Source organism: Anolis sagrei, chromosome 5 (genome assembly GCF_037176765.1).
Source record: "Anolis sagrei isolate rAnoSag1 chromosome 5, rAnoSag1.mat, whole genome shotgun sequence".
NCBI lineage: Eukaryota > Metazoa > Chordata > Lepidosauria > Squamata > Dactyloidae > Anolis > Anolis sagrei.
In genome coordinates this window covers 200,382,136-200,403,897 of record NC_090025.1, presented here as the reverse complement: position 1 = coordinate 200,403,897, position 21,762 = coordinate 200,382,136, and the positions used below count along the sequence as shown (strand labels likewise).

Genomic DNA, 21,762 nt, shown 5'->3' with positions numbered 1-21,762 from the left:
GTGTGTGTCTGTGCGCCTTGCTCTTTCAGCCTCAGGTGAGCATTGGGGAATTAAAGGGGGGGGGGGGCTGGCCATGCTCCACATGCTCCCTGTCTTTGCCTCGGCATCAGAAGTGCGGATCCCAAAGAGAGGAGAGGGGAGTCCCCTGGACTGGGCGCTGGGGGGTCCCACAGGAAAGACCCCCCCATTGTGGCAGCCCCCTTCTCAAACAGCCAATGTGAGGCCCATCTCCAGTGCACAATCGGGTCCAAAACCAAGAAGCCAGGGAAGGACCTTGGGCAGGATCAGGGGTGGCTCCGTGTCTTGACGGCTGAGGTGAGGCTGGCCTTGGAAGGGCCCCAGTGGCCCTGTCCTTCAGGGAGGCCATGCCTTCCCTCCACTTTGCCCGGGGAGGGGTCTTCTGGACTGGGGGATGTGTGTGCAGGTCCGTGTCTCTCCCCTCCTTATGGGGCCAAGAGCTGAGGCCCCGCTCTGGTTGAAGAGGCCTCTGGGTCCTGGGCACCCCCTCCTCCCTCTGGGAAGGGAGGCCCCCCTCCTCTCCTGCCCCCCCCCCCCCCCGCGCAGCCCCCATCTTCGGTCTCCTTCTCCCCCCCCCCCTCTTCCTCCTCCTCTTTGGAGACACTTGAGGATGCTGCCATGGGAAACCACTTGAATAATTTTGCCTCTTAATCTTGAGTTGCCTAGCCTCCTGTGTCACTTTGAGTTGATTTGTTATGCTAATTACTTAACAACTAACGAGCTTCCTAATTAGCTCGTGTGTGTAAAAGGGGGAACTGCCCACCTGCAGACCTGCCTGTCAGCTTGCCTTCCTCCTCCTCCTCTTCCTCCTCCTCCTACGCTCCAGATCTACCTTGGCATTCATGGCGGAGGGGTGGTGGTGGTGGTGGGGGGGGGGGCACATATTGAAGCAGTGTGCTGGGTGGGGCTCCTCTCTTGGACTGGGGCAGGAGGGGGCCCCTCTCCTGGGGAGGGCAGGGCTGCCTGGACCGGCCTGCACCTCCCCTCCGGCCACCAGGCCAAGAGTTTGACAGGCCGCTGATGGACCCTGGGCTGGACGCAGGTGGATTTCTAGCTGTGCCTCTGGATGGGAACCGGCCCCTGCCCTGCTTTTATTAATAGTACTAGTAGTGGTAGTAAAGCAGTAGTACTAGTAGTGGTAGTAAAGAGGTTTCTTGCCTCTCCCCCATGGCTTAAACCTGGCTGGGTAGGCCAGACAAAAGAGAGAGGCCTTTCGTTGTGTCTTGGGTTCTGAGAGCCTTTTGCTGTGGCCGCTCTTCCGGCAGGTCCTTCCACGGTTGAGGGGTGGCCGTTGGAAGGTCCCAATGGCAAGAGTCGCCAGTTGGGCTCCGTCTTGTTGAACCAAGTGTCTCCTAGAGGATTGGAGTTCATGGGGTGCACATTTGAGTTCGTGGGGTGCCTTCCTCCTCCTCTTCCTCCTCCTCCGCTCCAGATCTGCCTTGGCATTCCTGGTGGAGGGGTGGTGGTGGTGGTGGGGGCACATATTGAAGCAGCAAGTTGGGGGGGGGCTCCTCTCTTGGACTGGGGCAGTTGGGGTCCCCTCCCCTGGGGAGGGCGTGCCTACCCGGACTGGCTTTCTCCTCCCCTCCGGCCTCCAGGCCAAGAGTTTGACAGGCCGCTGATGGACCCTGGGCTGGACGCAGGTGGATTTCCAGCTGTGCCTCTGGATGGGAACTGGCCCCAAGCCTCCCTGCCCTGCTTTTATTAATAGTACTAGTAGTGGTAGTAAAGCAGTAACAACAACAATAACAACAACTTATCTGTTTCCTGCCTCTCCTCCATGGCTTAAACTTGGCTGGGTAGGCCGGACGGAAGAGAGAGGCCTTTCGTTGTGTCTTTGGTTCTGAGAGCCTTTCGCTGTGGCCGCTCTTCCGGCAGGTCCTTCCACGGTTGAGGGGTGGCCGCTGGAAGGTCCCAATGGCGAGAGTCGCCAGTCGGGCTCCGTCTTGTTGAACCAAGTGTTTCCTAGAGGATTGGAGTTCATGGGGTGCACATTTGAGTTCGTGGGGTGCCTTCCTCCTCCTCCTCCTCCTCCTCCGCTCCAGATCTACCTTGGCATTCATGGCATAGTGGTGGTGGTGGTGGTGGGCACATATTGAAGCAGCGAGCTGGGGGGGGGGGGGCTCCTCTCTTGGACTGGGCAGGAACCTGGTTTCAAGCCCCAGCCCTGACCCAAACATTCCTGGGAGGATTGATCTAATCATTTATCAAGTGATGAGACCGGAAATTTACTGAGAAAGCCAGAAGGTGGTTAAGGCCGAGGGGACAGGGGGGAGCCAGCCTTAAACCTGGCTGGGTAGGCCGGACGGAAGAGAGAGGTCTTTACTTGTGTCTTGGGTTCTGAGAGCCTTTTGCTGTGGCCGCTCTTCCCGCAGGTCCTTCCACGGTTGAGGGGTGGCCGCTGGAAGGTCCCAATGGCGAGAGTCGCCAGTCGGGCTCCGTCTTGTTGAACCAAGTGTTTCCTAGAGGATTGGAGTTCATGGGGTGCACATTTGAGTTCGTGGGGTGCCTTCCTCCTCCTCCTCCTCCTCCTCCGCTCCAGATCTACCTTGGCATTCATGGCATAGTGGTGGTGGTGGTGGTGGGCACATATTGAAGCAGCGAGCTGGGGGGGGGGGGGCTCCTCTCTTGGACTGGGCAGGAACCTGGTTTCAAGCCCCAGCCCTGACCCAAACATTCCTGGGAGGATTGATCTAATCATTTATCAAGTGATGAGACCGGAAATTTACTGAGAAAGCCAGAAGGTGGTTAAGGCCGAGGGGACAGGGGGGAGCCAGCCTTAAACCTGGCTGGGTAGGCCGGATGGAAGAGAGAGGTCTTTACTTGTGTCTTGAGTTCTGAGAGCCTGTAGCTGTGGCCGCTCTTCCCGCAGGTCCTTCCACGGTTGAGGGGTGGCCGTTGGAAGGTCCCAATGGCGAGAGTCGCCAGTCGGGCTCTGTCTTGTTGAACCAAGTGTCTCCTAGAGGATTGGAGTTCATGGGGTGCACATTTGAGTTCGTGGAGTGCCTTCCTCCTCCTCCTCTTCCTCCTCCTCCGCTCCAGATCTGCCTTGGCATTCCTGGTGGAGGGGTGGTGGTGGTGGTGGGGGCACATATTGAAGCAGCAAGTTGGGGGGGGGGTCCTCTCTTGGACTGGGGCAGGAGGGGGCCCCTCTCCTGGGGAGGGCGGGACTGCATGGACTGGCCTTCTCCTCCCCTCCGGCCTCCAGGCCAAGAGTTTGACAGGCCGCTGATGGACCCTGGGCTGGACGCAGGTGGATTTCCAGCTGTGACTCTGGATGGGAACCGGCCCCAAGCCTCCCTGCCCTGCTTTTATTAACAGTACTAGTAGTGGTAGTAAAGCAGTAACAACAACCACAACTTACCTGTTTCCTGCCTCTCCTCCATGGCTTTAACCTGGCTGGGTAGGCCAGACAAAAGAGAGAGGCCTTTCGTTGTGGCCGTTCTTCCGGCAGGTCGTTGGATTCTGAGAGCCTTTCGCTGTGGCCGCTCTTCCGGCAGGTCCTTCCACAGTTGAGGGGTGGCCGTTGGAAGGTCCCAAGGGCGAGAGTCGCCAGTCGGGCTTTGTCTTGTTGAACCAAGTGTCTCCCAGAGGATTGGAGTTCATGGGGTGCACATTTGAGTTCGTGGGGTGCCTTCCTCCTCCTCCTCCTCTTCCTCCTCCTCCGCTCCAGATCTACCTTGGCATTCCTGGTGGAGGGGTGGTGGTGGTGGGGGGGGCACATATTGAAGCAGCAAGTTGGGGGGGGGCTCCTCTCTTGGACTGGGGCAGGAGGGGTCCCCTCCCCTGGGGAGGGCGTGCCTACCCGGACTGGCTTTCTCCTCCCCTCCGGCCTCCAGGCCAAGAGTTTGACAGGCCGCTGATGGACCCTGGGCTGGACGCAGGTGGATTTCCAGCTGTGACTCTGGATGGGAACCGGCCCCAAGCCTCCCTGCCCTACTTTTATTAACAGTACTAGTAGTGGTAGTAAAGCAGTAACAACAACAATAACAACTTATGTGTTTCCTGCCTCTCCGCCATGGCTTAAACCTGGCTGGGTAGGCCGGACAGAAGAGAGAGGTCTTTAGTTGTGTCTTGGGTTCTGAGAGCCTTTCGCTGTGGCCGCTCTTCCGGCAGGTCCTTCCACAGTTGAGGGGTGGCCGTTGGAAGGTCCCAAGGGTGAGAGTCGCCAGTCGGGCTCTGTCTTGTTGAACCAAGTGTCTCCTAGAGGATTGGAGTTCATGGGGTGCACATTTGAGTTCATGGGGTGTCTCATCACTTGATAAATGATTAGATCAATCCTCCCAGGAATGTTTGGGTCAGGGCTGGGGCTTGAAACCAGGTTCCTGCCCCAGTCCTCCTCCTCCTCTGCCTCCTTTTCCGCTCCAGATCTACCTTGGCATTCATGGCATAGTGGTGGTGGTGGTGGTGGGGGGCACATATTGAAGCAGCGGGCTGGGGGGGGGGCTCCTCTCTTGGACTGCGCAGGAACCTGGTTTCAAGCCCCAGCCCTGACCCAAACATTCCTGGGAGGATTGATCTAATCATTTATCAAGTGATGAGACCGGAAATTTACGGAGAAAGCCAGAAGGTGGTTAAGGCCGAGGGGAGAGGGGGGAGCCAGCCTTAAACCTGGCTGGGTAGGCTGGACGGAAGAGAGAGGCCTTTCGTTGTGTCTTGGGTTCTGAGAGCCTTTCGCTGTGGCCGCTCTTCTGGCAGGTCCTTCCACGGTTGAGGGGTGGCCGTTGTAAGGTCCCAAGGGCGAGAGTCGCCAGTCGGGCTCTGTCTTGTTGAACCAAGTGTCTCCTAGAGGATTGGAGTTCATGGGGTGTACATTTGAGTTCGTGGGGTGCCTTCCTCCTCCTCCTCCGCTCCAGATCTACCTTGGCAGTGTCTCCCAGAGAATTGAGTGCATGGGGCGCACTTTGGATGGGAGAAGGTTCTCCTGCAGGTCACCTGGACACAGCCACGTAGGGCTCTTAAGGAACTAGCCAAAACTTTGCCAGGAACTCATGGGCAGTGGTGGGTTGTGGTGTCGGGGCTGGGCCTGACTGTTCATAGGGCTGTGCCTGAAACTTGGGGTGTGTGTGCATAGGCGTTACCGAAATCAGCTGTCTGCCACAACTGGGCAGTGTCGGTCTGTTGCCCAGCATTCCTTGCTACCTTGAAAGCCAGGAAAAACGTGAGCGACTTTGAAGGCAGAAGCAGAAGTGTTATTCATCTGGCCAGGTGGATGTCCAAACAGTGTAATCTCCAAAAGAACCGACATGACATCCGATGCAAAGCATTTTATCCCCTTTGGCAACCATTCTTAAGTGGCTCAGGAATGGTCGTGCTATGTTCTGAGCTGTCATTGGATGGAGAATCCCTGTGATGTTAGAGGTGGGTGGGGTCTCCCGTGGGGTGGGGAAAATGGAGATCTGCTATGTGTCCGTTTGTCGCTGAAGCCATTTGGAAGATCCTCCCAGGAGGAAAGGGGCAAGGCTTGGGAAATGGTCTGAAATCGTCCAGGATGGGATTGTGGGGTTTGCAGTCGGTGCCATCCCCAGAGACAAAAGATAAAGCTTATGCAAATAGATGCAACGGAATAGGAAGGAAACATTTCACTGAAGCGTTTCTCTTACCTGATATTGTCTTCTTTGGGTGGACATTGCCTCCCGTCATACCAGTTCCTTGAGGCTTGGTGCTGCCCAACCTCCTTAGTATCTCTGTTTCAATCAGACATTAGAGGCGAGGAGATCAAATGCAATAGGTTTATTTTGGCCAGACAAAGCCTTGGCTACTGCAACGCTCTCTACGTGGGGCTGCCCTTGAAGACGGCCCAGAAGCTCCAGCAGCCATGTTACTAACAGGAGCGGGACGCAGGGAGCATACAACGCCCTTGTTGTCCCAGCTCCACTGGCTGCCGATCTGCTACCGGGCCCAATTCAAGGTGCTGGTGTTGGCCTACAAAGCCCTAAACGGTTCCGGCCCAAAATACCTGTCTGACCGCCTCTCGGCCTATGAGCCCACGAGGACTTTGAGATCGTCCGGGGAGGCCCTTCTCTCGATCCCGCCTGCCTCACAGGCACGGCTGGCGGGGACGAGGGATAGGGCCTTCTTAGTGGTGGCCCCTCGGCTGTGGAACACCCTTCCTGTTGACATCAGACTGGCACCCTCCCTTATGACATTCCGCAAGAGACTAAAGACGTGGTTGTTTGAGAAGGCGTTTGAATAAGTGCTGCAACAATTGGCAATGACTATAGGAACGGAACACGGAAAACGATATTTGGATTCTGGTTCAACGATGAGACGTCGCGAATGACTTATTGTAACTGTATTATTGATATTGATGTTGTTGTTTGATGTTGTTTTTGATATTGCTAGTTGATGTTAGCTTATGTTGTGAATTGCACCTTATTTTACATGTTGTACACCGCCGTGAGTCGCCCCAGGGCTGAGAACGGCGGTCTATAAGCACAGTAAATAAATAAATAAATAAATAAATAAATAAATATTGGGTGTGCAACAGGAAAATAGCGCCCCAAGGTTGAGATACAACTTGGCCTTTTTATAGTAGAGGTTTCTGAAGCTCCTAAACATGGGAGCGCAAGCTTTCTCTTTGTCCTCTTGGCACGTCTTATTTACCTTCCCTTCAGCAATTTCTCCCTTTCTTTCTTCCCTCCTTCCTGTGCTCCCTTCTTTTAGGTCATGAAGTCCTGTCTTTTGAACCTTCTCCCGTTCTGCTGGTTGACCAGCAAAGAGACCCATCTTTCTTTCTTTCCCCCTCGGCCTTAACCACCTTCTGGCTTTCTCCGTAAATTTCCGGTCTCGTCATTTGATAAATGATTAGATTAATCCTCCCAGGAATGTTTGGGTCAGGGCTGGGGCTTGAAACCAGCTAAGATCTATAAAAATACAGGGGTATTACAAAGTTTCAAAAATTCATGGTAAACGTTTTAGTGAATGCACACATATGGAACTTCCCATAATGGGAAGTCTTCAAGTTTTTTTCCACACTCAAAAGTGTTCAATATGGCTGCTGTCACTCACACATCGCACATCTAAATTATAGTCCTGCTCTTCCACACACGTTGCAACATGTCACGGTCAATGGCATTCACAGCTCCGGTGATTTGTCTCTTGAGCTCATCAGTGGTCGCCGGCAGAGGTGGCACATACACCACATCTTCCACATATCCCCACCACCACCACCACCTTCCCGTCTGGCGCTGCTTTCCAAAAGGGGGTTCTAAATGTCTACATGCACGGTCATTGTGAATGTAGTGCTTTGAAAGTGTTGCAGCAATTTTGCACTGCCTGGTGCACGGACGCCGTGCAGTTGCCCCATCTGGGGCATGTATACATTCGGAAAAATATGTGAAGACTTCCCGTTCACATTGATGTAGCTTTCACACGGGTGAGTTCACTAAAACATTTGCCACGGATTTTTGAAACTGAGGCATTGTTTTGTAATAACCTTGCATAGTACACATTTATAGTTATTATTATGAGGGGGGGGGGGGGTTGATTTCCTAATAACATTGGGTATTTATTTATTATTTGTCGTGTCAGAGCAACCAGTCCATTATATATTACATTTCTAACAGAACAAAGCAAACAGTCAGAAAAATACACATCTTGTGAGTTTGGTAGCTGGTTAAATGTCCTTTGACCAGTATCTGGCCACTTGGAGTGCCTCTGGTGTTGCCGCAAGAAGGTCCTCCATTGTGCATGTGGCAGGGCTCAGGGTGCATTGCAGCAAGTGGTCAGTGGTTTGCTCTTCTCTGCACTCGCATGCCGAGGATTCCACTTTGTAGCCCCATTTCTGAAGGTTGGCTCTGCATCTCGTGGTGCCCGAGCACAGTCTGTTCAGCGCCTTCCAAGTCGCCCCGTCTTCTGTGTGCCCAGAGGGGAGACAGCAGAGTAGCATAGTGCAAGGGCAGATGTCTTCACTGTGTCTGGTTGTGATCCCCAGGTTGTGCCAGTCAGCTTTCCTATATTGTTTCTAGCACCCACCTTTTGCTTGATATTCAGGCTTCTTGTAGGTCAGAGCATGTGCATGTGGCAGGGCTCAGGGTGCATTGCAGCAGGTGGTCAGTGGTTTGCTCTTCTCCGCACTCGCATGCTGAGGATTCCACTTTGTGGCCCCATTTCTGAAGGTTGGCTCTGCATCTCGTGGTGCCAGAGCGCAGTCTGTTCAGCGCCTTCCAAGTCGCCTAGTCTTCTGTGTGCCCAGGGGGGAGTCTCTCATCTGGTATCACTCACGGGTTGAGGTGCTGGGTTTGAGCCTGCCACTTTTGGACTCTCGCTTGCTGAGGGGTTCCAGCGAGTGTCTGTAGATCTAAGAAAACTATGTCTTGATTTAAGTCGTTGACATGCTGGCTGATACCCAAACAAGGGATGAGCTGGGGATGTCTCTGCCTTGGTCCTTTCACTATTGGCTGCTCTTTCCTGGCGGTTGTCAGGTGGTGCAATGCCGGCTAAGCAGTGTAATTTCTCCAGTGGTGTTGGGCGCAGGCACCCCATGATAATGCAGCATGTCTCATTAAGAGCCACATCCACTGTTTTAGCGTGGTGAGATGTGTTCCACACTGGGCATGCGTACTCAGCAGCAGAGTAGCACAGCGCAAGGGCAGATGTCTTCACTGTGTCTGGTTGTGATCCCCAGGTTGTGCCAGTCAGCTTTCGTATGATTTATTTATTTATTTATTTATTTATTTAGTACACTTGTATACTGCTAATATCTCAGCCTAAAACGGCGACTCATTGCGGTTTACAACATTTAAAAACAACAATATTCCAATTAAAAATATAAAACACATACATATACAATACACAGTATTGGGCCACCAATACAGACCAATGCATCTCTTAAATTAAAATCATAATCCAATTTCGTTGTCTGTGATTGCCAGTCCTTGATCAGAGATTTCATCGCATCGGATTAGCCGAATGCTTGCTCAAACATCCATGTCTTGAGTTTTTTCCGAAATACTATCAGCGAGGAGGCTGATCTTATCTCTATAGGGAGGGCATTCCAAAGCCGCGGGGCCACCACAGAAAAGGCCCTGTCTCTCGTTCCCGCCAGCCGCACCTGTGAAGCATGTGAACAATGATGTTGTTTCTAGCGCCCACTTTTTGCTTGATGTTCAGGCAGTGCTTCTTGTAGGTCAGAGCACGGTCCAGAGTGACTCCTCCCAGGTACTTGGGCATGCTGCAATGCTCCAGTGGGATTTTGTAATAACCTTGCATGGTATACATTTATAGTTATTATTATGGGGGGGGGGGGGGTCAATTTCCCAGTAACATTGGGTGCCATGGGCCCAGAGGTATGGTGGCCTATCCTGGCCATGGGTGGGTCACTGGGTGTATGGGGAGGTCTTGTGCTCCTTGACCCCTTGCCCTTCCAGGCCTGTCCAGCTTGTAGCCTTGCTGGCCACTGGAAGCCCCTGCCCCCCCCCCCCTGCTGCTGCTGCTGCTTGCGCCGTCTTCCAGGCTAATCTTAATTAGATGCTTGTGGCCTCTCCTCCCTCTGAAAAGAAGAGCCCTTAATCAAGTGGCTCCAAGGAGCGTGCGCTTAGCCTGAGCCTTCCTGCGGCCTGGATTTCCTCGTGGACAGGGAATCATAGAGATGGCTTGCTTGCTCTTTCGCTCGCTTGCTTGCACCTCCTTTAGTCAAAAAGATGGGAGACACAGTGCCTTTACGTGTGGAGGGCTGGGCATATATTATTTATTATTATTGTTTTATTTAAAAGTTTTGTATACCAACCTTCTCACCTCTCTTGTGGGACTCAGGTCGGTTTCCAACCATGATGTCACATACAGTCAGTCAAACAACGTAATTCATATTACAATAACACATTAAACCTCAAATATATTCAATAACTACAATGGTCAGTCGTCATACTAAAATCGATTATACATCGTCCTCCATCCATATCTCAGGGTGTTGGCTCACTCTTCGAATGCCTGTCTCCATAACCAGGTCTTCACCTGTTTCCTGAATGTCAGGATAGAAGGGGCGGTTCTGATCTCCAATGGGAGAGAGTTCCAGAATCGAGGGGTCACCACCGAGAAGGCCCTGTCCCTCGTCCCCACCAGACACGCTTGCGAGGCCGATGGGACCAAGAGCAGGCCCTCTCCAGACGATCTTAATAATCTTGATGGTTCGTAGGGGAGAATACGTTCGGAGAGGTAAACAGGGGGAGAGAGTTCCAGAGTCGCGGGGCCACCACCGAGAAGGCCCTGTCCCTCGTCCCCACCAGACGCGCTTGCGAGGCCGGTGGGACCGAGAGCAGGGCCTCTCCAGACGATCTTAATAATCTTGATGGTTCGTAGGGGAGAATACGTTCGGAGAGGTAAACAGGGGGAGAGAGTTCCACAGTTGAGGGGCCACCACCGAGAAGGCCCTGTCCCTCGTCCCCACCAGACGCGCTTGCGAGGCCGGTGGGACCGAGAGCAGGGCCTCTCCAGACGATCTTAATAATCTTGATGGTTCGTAGGGGAGAATACGTTCGGAGAGGTAAACAGGGGGAGAGAGTTCCACAGTTGAGGGGCCACCACCGAGAAGACCCTGTCCCTCGTCCCCACCAGACGCGCTTGCGAGGCCGGTGGGACCGAGAGCAGGGCCCCTCCAGACGATCTTAATAATCTTGATGGTTCGTAGGGGAGAATACGTTCGGAGAGGTAAACAGGGCCGGAGTCGTTTAGGGCTTTATAGGTTAACACCAGCACTTTGAATTGTGCTCGGAAGCTAATTGGCAGCCAGTGGAGCTGGCGTAACAGCGGAGTGGTGTGCTCTCTGGACCCAGCACCCGTTAGTAGTCTGGCTGCCGAGCGTTGGACTAGCTGCAGCTTCCGGGCAGTCTTCAGGGGCAACCCCATGTAGAGAGCGTTGCAGTAGTCTAAACGGGATGTAACCAAAGCGTGGACCACCGTGGCCAAGTCAGACTTCCCAAGGTACGGGCGCATATACATGTGTATATGTAGGTCTGCCCATCCATTGTCCACTGAAGAGGCAAGGAAGGTGTGAGACCCACCATTTCTGACCCCCACCTAAAGAGAGCCAGCTAGGGGGGTGTGGGGTGGTGGAGGAAGAGGAGGCTCAGGCTCTGGCCTGGCAGGCAAGTGGACGTCCTTGACCAAGGGGCCCTTTCTGCACCGGCCATTGTCCTGCTGGTGACCCCTGGGTGCTGTGAGGGGTCTTGATGCATGTCTGTGTGTGTGTGCATGTGGGGGTGATCCTTCTGCGAGGGAGGGAGGGAGGTAGCGCGGGCGTTCCTCGTCCCCTCTGGGGAGCAGCCTGGCAAATTAAAGGGCAATCCTTCTGAAGGAGAATCCCCACCGAAGCTGCCAAATCAAATTATCAGCCATGCAAAGCGGAAGTCGGCCACGGACTGAGAGAGAAGGCCTTCTGCAGAACTCCCCGGGGATTCGGGGGCACCACGGAGGGGGCAGAGCGAGGGAAGCCCAGAGGACGTGACCCCTCCCCTCCGGTCCTTTCACTTAGGCGATCCCTCATTTTCCGAGGAGGATTGTCTTCCTGTAGAGTAACTGCTTTGAGAGACGATGGTCAGGCATCCGGACAACGTGGCCAGTCCATTGGAGGACTCCATTAGGAAGAACTTCCTGACTGTGAGAGCCGTTCAGCAGTGGAACTCTCTGCCCCAGAGTGTGGTGGAGGCTCCTTCTTTGGAAGCTTTTAAGCAGAGGCTGGATGGCCATCTGTCAGGGGTGATTTGAATGCAATATTCCTGCTTCTTGGCAGAATGGGGTTGCACTGGATGATGGTCCAGGAGGTCTTTTCCAACTCTAGGATTCTAGGATTCTATGATTCTATGATTCTATGAGTTGATGGCAGAAGACCATCGCTTCAGTGCTGGTGCTCTTTGCTTCTTCCAGCACACTGACATTTGTCCGCTTGTCTTCCCAAGAGATTTGCAGGATTTTCTGGAGGCAGCACTGATGGAATTGATCCAGGAGTTGCATGTGACATCTGTAGACAGTCCACATCTCACAGGCATAGAGCAGGGTTGGGAGGACAATAGCTTTATAGACAAGCACCTTGGTTTCCCTACGGATGTCCCGGTCCTCAAACACTCTCTGCTTCATTCAGGAAAATGCTGCGCTCGCAGAGCTCAGGCGGTGTTGTATTTCAGTGTCAATGTTGATGTCTGTAGGCAGTCCACGTCTCGCAGGTGTATAGTAGCGTTGGGAGGACAATGGCTTTTTAAACAAGCCCTTGGTCTCCTTATGGAGGTCCCAGTCCTCAAACACTCTCTGCTTCATTCGGAAAAATGCTGAGCTCGCAGAGCTCAGGCGGTGTTGTATTTCAGTGTCGATGTTGATGTCTGTAGACAGTCCACGTCTCGCAGGTGTATAGTAGAGTTGGGAGGACAATGGCTTTTTAAACAAGCCCTTGGTCTCCCTACGGATGTCCCGGTCCTCAAACACTCTCTGCTTCATTTGGAAAAGGCCATGCAGGGGTCATCCAGGACAGGGAGTGGGTGCGGGGGGGGGGGGGGCAGGTAGGCTCCTTGGTAGAGCACCCCCCCCCCCAGCAAGGCCTTTCCCTTTGTGGGCAGAGAGAGCAATGCGCACCTGCCTCACCTGGCTCCGTCTCTGGAAGCGGCCGGGCTGAGCCCATCTCCTTGCTGTTATATTGATTTCAAATGTGTATTTGCGCGCTCTCTGAGCAGCCGCTGGTTCTTGACCACGTTCCCAGAATGCTACCTTATGTGCGGCCCCTCCCGGGGAAAGAGGGACCGCTTCCTCCGGCAGCCAAAGTGGCCTTTCGTGGGGGGCGACAGGGAAGCGCTTCCAGGACAATCTGGGCAGTTGCGCGGGATTGCGCACGCCTCCTCTCTGGCTCCGAGCGCGGGCATTGCTTGCGCTGGCCTTGGAATGAATGGCCCTCCACCTGGAAGCGGACTGGGTGGGGGAGAGGGAGGGGCTGGGGGCAGCCGGATCAGGGGGGTGGGTGGTCAAGGGTCAGGGCCTTTTGTGCGGCTGCCCCTGAGGGCCCTCCTCGCTGTGTTCCAGTGGGGGCACCCTTCTCCCGGTGGGCTTTGGGACGGAGCGTGTTCACAGGCAGGGCTTGCATTGCTTTCCCTGGACAGCTGGACAACTGCATCCATTGAAATTGATATAATTTAGTCTAGTGTTGCCTTTTGCAAGTGTCCAGTTCTATTGCCCCAGTCCTAAGCTGCCTTGAGGACCAGTTTTGGGTGTGTGTATGTGTGTGTGTGTGCGTGTGTGTGTAATGACACTCCTTTAAGGCCTGCTCTGCCCACCTCTGGACCAGCAAAGCCTCATGCGTTGGCCTCACTGGACTCTTCGCCCCACAGATCTGGAATATCCGTGGTGGCTCCCCTGTCCGTCTGGCTGGAAGCCCAGTGGGGTCCCTGCTCTGTCACACCTGGCTGACCGTGCGTGTGTGTGTGGGGGAAGACTGTGGGACACCCCCCCCCCTGCGAGGCCAGAGCTTGGATCCTCCCTCCTTCCCTCCGTCCTCTGTGGGACCCCCCCCCACCATTCGAGGCCAGAGCTTGGATCCTCCCTCCCCTCCCTCCTCTGTGGGACCCCCCCCCCACCATGCGAGGCCAGAGCTTGGACCCTCCCTCCTTCCCTCCGTCCTCTGTGGGACCCCCCCATCATTCGAGGACAGAGCTTGGACCCTCTTACCCTCCCTCCTCTGTGCCCCCCCCCCACCATGCGAGACCAGAGCTTGGAACCTCCCTCCTTCCCTCCCTCCTCTGTGGGACCCCCCCACCATGCGAGGCCAGAGCTTGGACCCTCCTTCCTTCCCTCCCTCCTCTGTGGGACCCCCCCCCCCCTACCATTCAAGGACAGAGCTTGGACCCTCCCTCCATCCTCTGTGAGACCCCCCCCCCACCATTGGAGGACAGAGCTTGGATCCTCCCTCCCCTCCCTCCTCTGTGGGACCCCCCCCCCCACCATTCAAGAAAAGAGCTTGGACCCTCCCTCCTTCCCTCCATCCTCTGTGGGACCCCCCCCCCCCACCATTGGAGGACAGAGTTTGGATCCTCCTTCCCTCCCTCCTCTGTGGGACCCCCCCACCAGTCGAGGACAAAGCTTGGACCCTCTTACCTTCCCTCCTCTGTGGGGACCCCCCCCCCCACCATGCGAGGCCAGAGCTTGGACCCTCCTTCCTTCCCTCCCTCCTCTGTGGGACCCCCCCCCCCCCCACCATGCGAGGCCAGAGCTTGGATCCTCCCTCCCCCTTTCCTCTGTGAGGGCAAGGGGGGGTCTGGGCTGTTGCTTAAGGAGGCGGAACAGCGGCCAGTCCCTGGAGGCTCCAATGGATGAAATATGCATAGTTGGTGTGATTTAAGCCCTGGGGCGGCCCTCCATCCATCCATCCATCGGAGGGGAAGGCAGGAAGGAAGGAAGCAAGCGCGGGCTCGTGGCTCAAGCTGTATTTATTGCTTTCCGAGGCGGAAGGAGGCTCTGATCCCCGGCCATAAATTCCTCCGGCATTGGCTCAATCCGGGGAGCCCGCACACCCAGCCGCCCCCTCCCTTTCCCTTGGCTGCCATTCTAAGCCAGGCTGCCCACTCACGCTCCCTCAGGCCGCTCCTCTTGCGGACTTTGGCCATGGCCTTGGGCTGGGGGGTGGGCTGAAGCAAGGTCTGCCTCCCCCCCCTTACAAACAGGGTCTTTGACTTACTCCCTCATGTTGGAGGGGGGGTCACCTCCCATCTCACCAGCCCCTGGCATTAGTGAGCAAACACCACTGCTGTTGTGGCGTGGAGGAATGTGTTTGTGTGTGTGCTGCCCCTCCAGTGCTGCCTTGGGCAAGAGGAGGAGGAGGAGGATGGAGGGGGGGGGGTCTTCAGGCACAGGGAGCCCCTCAGCAGCAAAGCAAACGCAGGCAGCACGAAGCCACGTCCGTCCGTGGCAGAGCACACCGGCTGGGGATTAGTCTCTCCACGCCTCTCTCTCCGAAATGTCAGCAGCCGCTGTGCCGAGAGGCAGCCCGGTCGGCGGCAAGCTGCTAATCTGCCTTTGCGGGGGACCAGGTGGGCAGGCGGGCAGGTGGGCAGGCGGGCGTCCTCTCGGCTGGCCTACAGGGAGGGATGGCCAAGAGCCCCCCAGGGCTGCCCACCTGGCCGCCCCCATCCCTCTTTAGGGAGGCCGGAGTGGCCCCCTCCATGCGCTGGGCATACCTGGCTCTGTCCAGACTGAGCAAGACAGCAGCCTTTGGTTCTGTGTGCCCCCCCCCCCCCAATCACCACCACTTCCACCTTCCAGGTTGCAAAGCAGGTTCCAGAATCTGGAAGCCCCCCTTGTTTTAGACCAGGCCTGGGACAACTCCAGATCTTTTGGACTTCAAGTCCTCCCCCACTCCCCAATTCCTCAGGCCCCTTCCTCCTCCTTTTCCCTTTGCTTTTTGTTGGGTTTCATCCCTGACTGCACAAGTCTCTAGTTCTCAATGAGCAGATACACTAGAGAGATGAAAGTGAGGGATTCCTTCTCCAATTTCCTCAAGCAAGCTTATCTTAAGAAGGGGCTTAGAAGGGGGGGGGCTGTCTTACTCATCTTTGCATGCCATGATCTCTTCCCCCCCCGCTTTGAATACTTAGCAATGTGAGGCATCCCTCTCTACAATCTCTGTAGGCTAACTCCTCATTGAGAGCTGGAGTCTTGTGCAGTCAGGGATGGAACCCAACGCTTTTCCTCTTCAGCGTCTGGGGGGGGGGGGAGGGAGGGGCCTGAGGTGGTGAGGAAGGTCGGCGGGGGGGGGGGGGGGGAGTTGAAGGCCAAAACACCGGGATGGAAAGAAGGCCCAAGTTGGCCCAGGCCTGCTTTAGACACAGTTCAAAGGTGACTCCCAGCAGGGTGCAGATGGGGCTGTGTCCAGTCAGTGGACAATGGCATGGTGTTGCAGCCAAGGTCAATCCTCCCCACTCCCCGCCCCACCTCCTTCCTGGATGGACTGCAAGTGTGCCAGGCAGTGGGTCACTCTTGGGGTACCTACCCCCCCCATGAAGACCCCCCCCCCCAGTCCCTGCATCTCCTCAAGGTTTGGAGGGCAGAACTGTGTGAACGGGCAGAGCTCCAGGCGAGGGTCTTTCATGCTCAGCCCCTTCTGCTCTTTGCACTCTGATTTGGGACTTTGCATTAACGGGGGGGGGGGGGGGTGGTCCCCAGCGAGGGAAACACCCCCCACCTCTCTTCTCTCTCTGCCGTTCACTCTCTCAGAAGGCCAAGTCTTGGGTGGGGGGCCCTGGGAGCCAGGCCACTTCCCACCCACCTCAGTTGGCCCTCTGCAGCCTCCAGCCTTTCCTAAGGGAGACCCCTCCCCACCCTCTTCTCCTCCTTCAGGGGAGGGCACGGCCTTGTGAGAAATGGGGGGGGGGTGTGTCCCTGCATGAAGGGCAAGGTTGGCTGCATCTGGCACAAGGACAGAGCCCCCCCCCCCATGAAATCCCTGTCAGCGAAGGTCCTTGATCCTGGAAGCGTCTCCTTCCCTTGAAGGCTCTCTGTGACAGGTTGGGCGTCCAAGGCAGGAGCTGCGTGCCGGACATGCCCCCCGTCCTCCCCCTCCTCCTCCTGGGAGACTGTCCTTGTGTTGATGGGAGCGGGGAAGGTGGGGGGAGAGACCTGCCTCCGGCCATCAGTCCTGTCTTGCGCCTGCTTGCCCCCGGACCTGCCAGGGACAATCAGCTCTGATGGGCAGATGGGTGGCAGGACGGACGGATGGCCGACTGCTGAGGTGGCTCTTCTCCTTGGTCAGGTGCCTGCGGTGCGGAGCCTGGCCCAGCCCTGTCTGTGTCTGTCCATGGGGAGGGGGATGGTGGTGGTTAGGCCTCCTCTCTCTGACCCAAGGAAGAGATGTTTCAAGGAGGAGATGGACAAGCGGAGAGGGGTCCACAGGAGGGACATCCAAGTGGCCAGAGGTCTAAAAAAAACCATGAACCCCCCTATTGAGTTGGGGGGGGGGGTTTGCTTAGTTCGGAAAAAAGAAGGCTGAGAGAAGAAGGGGCCACAAGAGGAGCCAGGCTTCAGTATTTCAGAGGAGGTCCCATTGAGGGAGGGAGGACAAGAGACAAGGACATAATGGACACGTGGGTTCAAGTGGAAAGAAAACAGCCGGGCAGTAAGGGCCGTGCGACAGAAGGATCTAGGCAGCCTTGGAGGCCGTTGGACTCTCCCTCTCCAAAGGGGTTTATGCAGGGGTTGGATGGCTGTCTGTTGGGAGGGCTTGGATGGTGTCTCCCTGCCTGGCAGAAGAAGGTTGGCCTGGGCGGCCCTTGGGGATCTCCTCCACCTCCGGGATTCTGTACTTGTACGGCAGCCTCTGTCGGTCAGAAGCCAATCTCCCCTCTGCTGGGGCCCTTTCCTTCCATGCAGATCGGGGATGGTGGGGGGTGTCATGGATGGGGCCAGCCCCTCCCCCTCTGTTTTGGGGTGACTGTTCTCCACATTCCTCCCGCACATCACTCCCAGGGCTTGTGTTGTTGAGCCGCCTTGGAAGGAGGGAGCGAAGGAAGGAAGGAAGGAAGGAAAGAAGGAGCGAAGGAGGGAGAGAGGGAGGGAGGAGGAGTCCGCAATTTCCAAAGGAGCAGCAAAGGTTTATTAGAATTACCACACAAACAGATTTGTTTATAAGGCTTTGAAACGGAAGCCGATGACGAGGGGATTTTTCAAAAGCGCAGCTTGCTTGGAGCAGGCGTGCATGCGTGCGCTCATCCGCATGTGTGCAAGCCAAGTGCACACTCGGCACACGGAGCGCGTTCAGATGAAAACCCACATTTTCTGGCTTGGAAAGGGCCTGAGGAGGAAGCGCGTGCGCACAGGCCGAGGGAAGCCCCGCACCCTCTCTATCTCTCTCTCGGGCAACTTCAGCACAGAAGAAAGCCATGGTGGGGGGGGGGCAAGGGGGGTGGAGTGCCTAAGAGCTAATGTCCAGAAAAGTCTAAAGCAAGGTGGGTGGGTGGGGGGTGCCAAGGGGGAGTTGCAAAGGGGGTGAGGCTGTGGGTACGATGGGCTTGTGCCAGAGAGAGTGTGTGTGGGTGCACGGCTGCACCTGGACTCTGGTGGAGGATCCTGAGCACTCCCCCCCCATTGCATCCCCATAGCCCCAGCCACAGAGGGAGGAGGGATGTGGCACTTGGGGGCCTCTGGGTGAAGGCACGTGTGGGAGGCCCCCCAGAACGCTCCCCCTCTCCTCCTGCACCCGATCCCTTCATTCAGAGCGGCACCCTTGTAGCCCGGGATGTGGGGAGCAGGCATGCACCTGAACTCTCTGGCAGAGGAGCCTGATCACTTTTCCCCATTGCATCCCCATAGCCCCAGCCACACTTGGGGGCCTCTGGGTGAAGGCACGCGTGGGAGGCCCCCCAGAACGCTCCCCCTCTCCTCCTGCACCCGATCCCTTCATTCAGAGTGGCACCCTTGTGTCCTGGGATGGGGGGCCCGCCTTGCTCCTTTTCAGGCTTGGAATGGCGCATCTTCCTGTGTTCGGTTGGCGCAATGGCACAAACAAGTGGGATATCAGACATGCTTGCACACGCACTGACCCGGAGCCACTGACCCGGGAGGGGAATGTGGGTGCAGGGCAGAGGACACTCTTGACCGGAAGGCCCCTTGCTCTCTCTTCCAGGACAAGAACCGGAAGCTGCGCCCGCTCTACGACATCCCCTACATGTTTGAGGCCCGGGAGTTCCTCCGGAAGAAGCTGATTGGCAAGAAGGTGAGTGGGTGCAGGGAAAGCGTGGGCGACCCGTGGCCCAGAGGAGGCCCCTTCCCCCTCCTCAATTGCCCCTTCCTCTTTCTGTTCCACCTATGGGACCAGATGTAGGGCCCTTTCCAGCGCCCCCCCCCCCCCAGGTGCAGACTCCCCAGGGGGTCAAGAAGCTGATTGGCAAGAAAGTGAGTGGGTGCGGGGAGAGCGTGGCCGACCCGTAGCCCAGAGGAGACCCCTTCCCCCTCACCAAGACCCATTTCTCCCTCCTCCCTCTGTTCCACCTATGGGGCTGGATGTAGGGCCCTCTCCAGCGCCCCCCCCCAAGGTGCAGACTCCCCAGGGGGTCAAGAAGCTGATTGGCAAGAAAGTGAGTGGGTGCGGGGAGAGCTTGGTTGACCTGTGGACCAGAGGAGGCCCCTTCCCCCTCCCCAACCCCCATTGCCCCCTCCTCCCTCTGCGCTGCCCATGTGACCTGATATAGGGCCCTCTCCAGTGCCCCCCCCCCAAGGTGCAGACTCCCGGGGGGGGGGGGGTCATCCATCCCGGTCCAGCCCTGGAGGGGAAGCCCTGCTGAGAAATCCCTGCTCTTGCTGCTCCCGGGCAGCTTCTGCAGAGAAGGCATTCTTGTGGCTTGGAGCCGGGCCTGCCGTCATTAACAATCCATGGGGAGGGAGGGACGGAGGGGGGGGGCAGGCTGTGGGTGATGAATATTTCAGCGCCTGGAGAGGTTCTCTGCGCAGTTGAGCGCGTGCAAAGGCCGCCTCTGCCAAAGGGATGGGCCTCTTCCCGTGGTTTCCCCTTCACTCTGGCCGCTGGGCAGACCCACCTTCCTCCCCATGCGCCTCCTGGTCAGCCGGCCGGCCTCCCTCCCTCCCTCCACTCAGAGCTGGAAGATGGCCAGGAGAGGGGGGGGCCCACATCGGTGTGCCTGTGGGTGGGCAGTGGGCTGAGACCTGCAGGGTCCCCCCCACAGAGTGGCAGCACAGCCAGATCCACCAGTGTGTGTGTGTATGTGTGTGTGTGTGTGTGTGGGGGGGGGGGGTCTGGAGGAACTCCTCCAGTGCGTGGGTTGCGATTGGCAAAGCCTCCTGCCAACACAGCCTCCCAGGTGCAAAAGGCTCTCTGTTGTGATGCTGGAGGGGGGGGGGGGGGGGCGCTCTGGGACTCCCTTGGGGGGCTTCTGCTGCCTCCCTGCAAAAGGGGGGGGGGGGATTTATTTATTTATTTAAAACTTCTATATCCCAATCTTCTCACCTCCATAGAGGGACTCAGACCACTGGTAGTGGTAGTGGTGGTGGTGATAGTGCCCCACCTCCCATTTGGGGGGGGGGGGTGTCAGCTTCTTCCCCCACTTGACAAGGGCTTGACTCATCTCACTCTGGTCAGTGGTGCCGCCCCCCCCCCCCCCCAAGATTTCTCCTGGCAGCAGTTAAGCTCTTCCTAAAGACTGCCAATGTTGGGGCTTGCCTGATGTCCTTGGGGAGAGAGTTCCAGAATTGGGGGACCACCACGAAGAAGGCCCTGTCCCTCGTCCCCACAGTTCGTGTGTGCATGGCTGGCAGTGGGGGGGGGGGGGGTCATTGTTGCCTGGCCCTTGGCTCAGGAATGATTTCTAGGATGGTTCCCAGGAGGAGTCACTTGGTGGGGGGGGGGGGGGGGCTCCCTGCTGGGGTCAGGAGCATAAACTTTAGTTCTGAGCCCCCTTTGCAGACCCAGGTATTTGGCACGTGGTTGGCTTGGCAGGGCAGACTGTTCCCTGGAGGTCAAAGGGCTGAGTGGCCACCTGGAGCCCCCCCCCCCCCTTGGAAGGCCCCTTGAATCTGAGAATCCCAGAGTTGGTGGGCCATCTTCTAGTCCAACCCCATTCTGCCAAGAAACAGGAAAATTGCATTCAAAGCCCTCCCAACGGATGGCCATCTAGCCTCTGCTGAAATAAGGAACCTCCACCGCACTCCCTCCAGGGCAGAGAGTTCCACTGCTGAACGGCTCTCACAATCAGAAAGTCCTTCTCATGTTCAGATGAAGGGAGGGTCCCGGGGGGACTGGCCGGGGTGGGGGGGGGCACGGCCCTCTCCTTGCCTTCACAGCCCCAGGGACTTTTGGGGGGGGTGCGGGGGTGTCCTTGGCCCCATGTGCCCCCCCCCCCTTGGCCTCCTCCGTGCGGGGCAAATGATCTTTGCATTTTCTGGGTAGTCTGCCGTGGGAGAGGGGTCACCCGCTGCCTTTGCTGCCTCGGAACCGGCTTTGTAAGCGTTTCCTTTGTCAGCGCCACGTTTTTCACTTCTGATTAATTTGATGGAGTTTAGCGAGGAAAAAGCCCTTTGCGTTAATGATCCAAACTATCCCTGGAGGTTGGAGGCGCCTCCTGATTGGACGTGACAGGACTGACCGCCTCGGCCAGGCCTTCCTACCTTATTTCCTTCTTTGCCCTTGCCTGCACCCCCCCCCCCGCGTCCCCCCCCCCGCCTTGGCGCTTGCTCTCTTCCTGCCGCTGCCGCCTGCGTCCGTCCATCCGTCCGTCCGTCTGTCCATCCTTCCTTCCTTGCTTCCATCTCCACTTCCCCCGGCCTGTACGGGGCACCTGCTTGACCAGCGAGGCCTGGGTCAGTCAGAGGGTGCCTCAGGCCCCCCCCACCCCCCTTCCCACCTCCTCACTCCCCCTCACCTGCCTCATTACCTGGTGCCGCCAGCCCTGCCAGGTAGGAAAAGGAGCACAAACATTTCCGAAGCCTGAAGAATAATAATAAGTGAGCCTGCCTGTAATTAAAGCAATTTGGAACATGCGGCAATCAAGCCCCGAGAAGGATCCGTGAGAGTAATTACGAGGGAGGGAGAGCCTGAGCAAAGGGGGGGGGGGCGTGTTGAGGGAGGGGGCACTTCAAGCACAGCAGCGTGCTCTGGCTTCCTGGGGGAGGAGGGGCTTCAAGGGTCTGTGGGGGGGGGAAGGATGCTCTTCACGAGGCTCCACCCCTCCACTGTCCCCCACATCACTCTGTTGGCCCCCCTCCTGCTCAGGGGTCTAGAGGCATTCTCTCCTGACGTTTCGCCTGCATCTATGGCAAGCATCCTCA

The 21,762-nt window shown here is 56.9% G+C and overlaps 1 protein-coding gene across 1 annotated transcript in view; it reads left to right on the top strand.

Moving 5' to 3' along the window:
• SND1 (staphylococcal nuclease and tudor domain containing 1) overlaps positions 1 to 21,762 on the top strand; it is a 245,016-nt gene that overhangs the window by 76,016 nt on the left and 147,238 nt on the right. Inside the window, exon 11 of the mRNA XM_067469434.1 lies at positions 18,608 to 18,697. Coding sequence (XP_067325535.1) covers positions 18,608 to 18,697 — 90 coding nt within the window. The remainder of the gene's footprint in view (positions 1 to 18,607; positions 18,698 to 21,762) is intronic.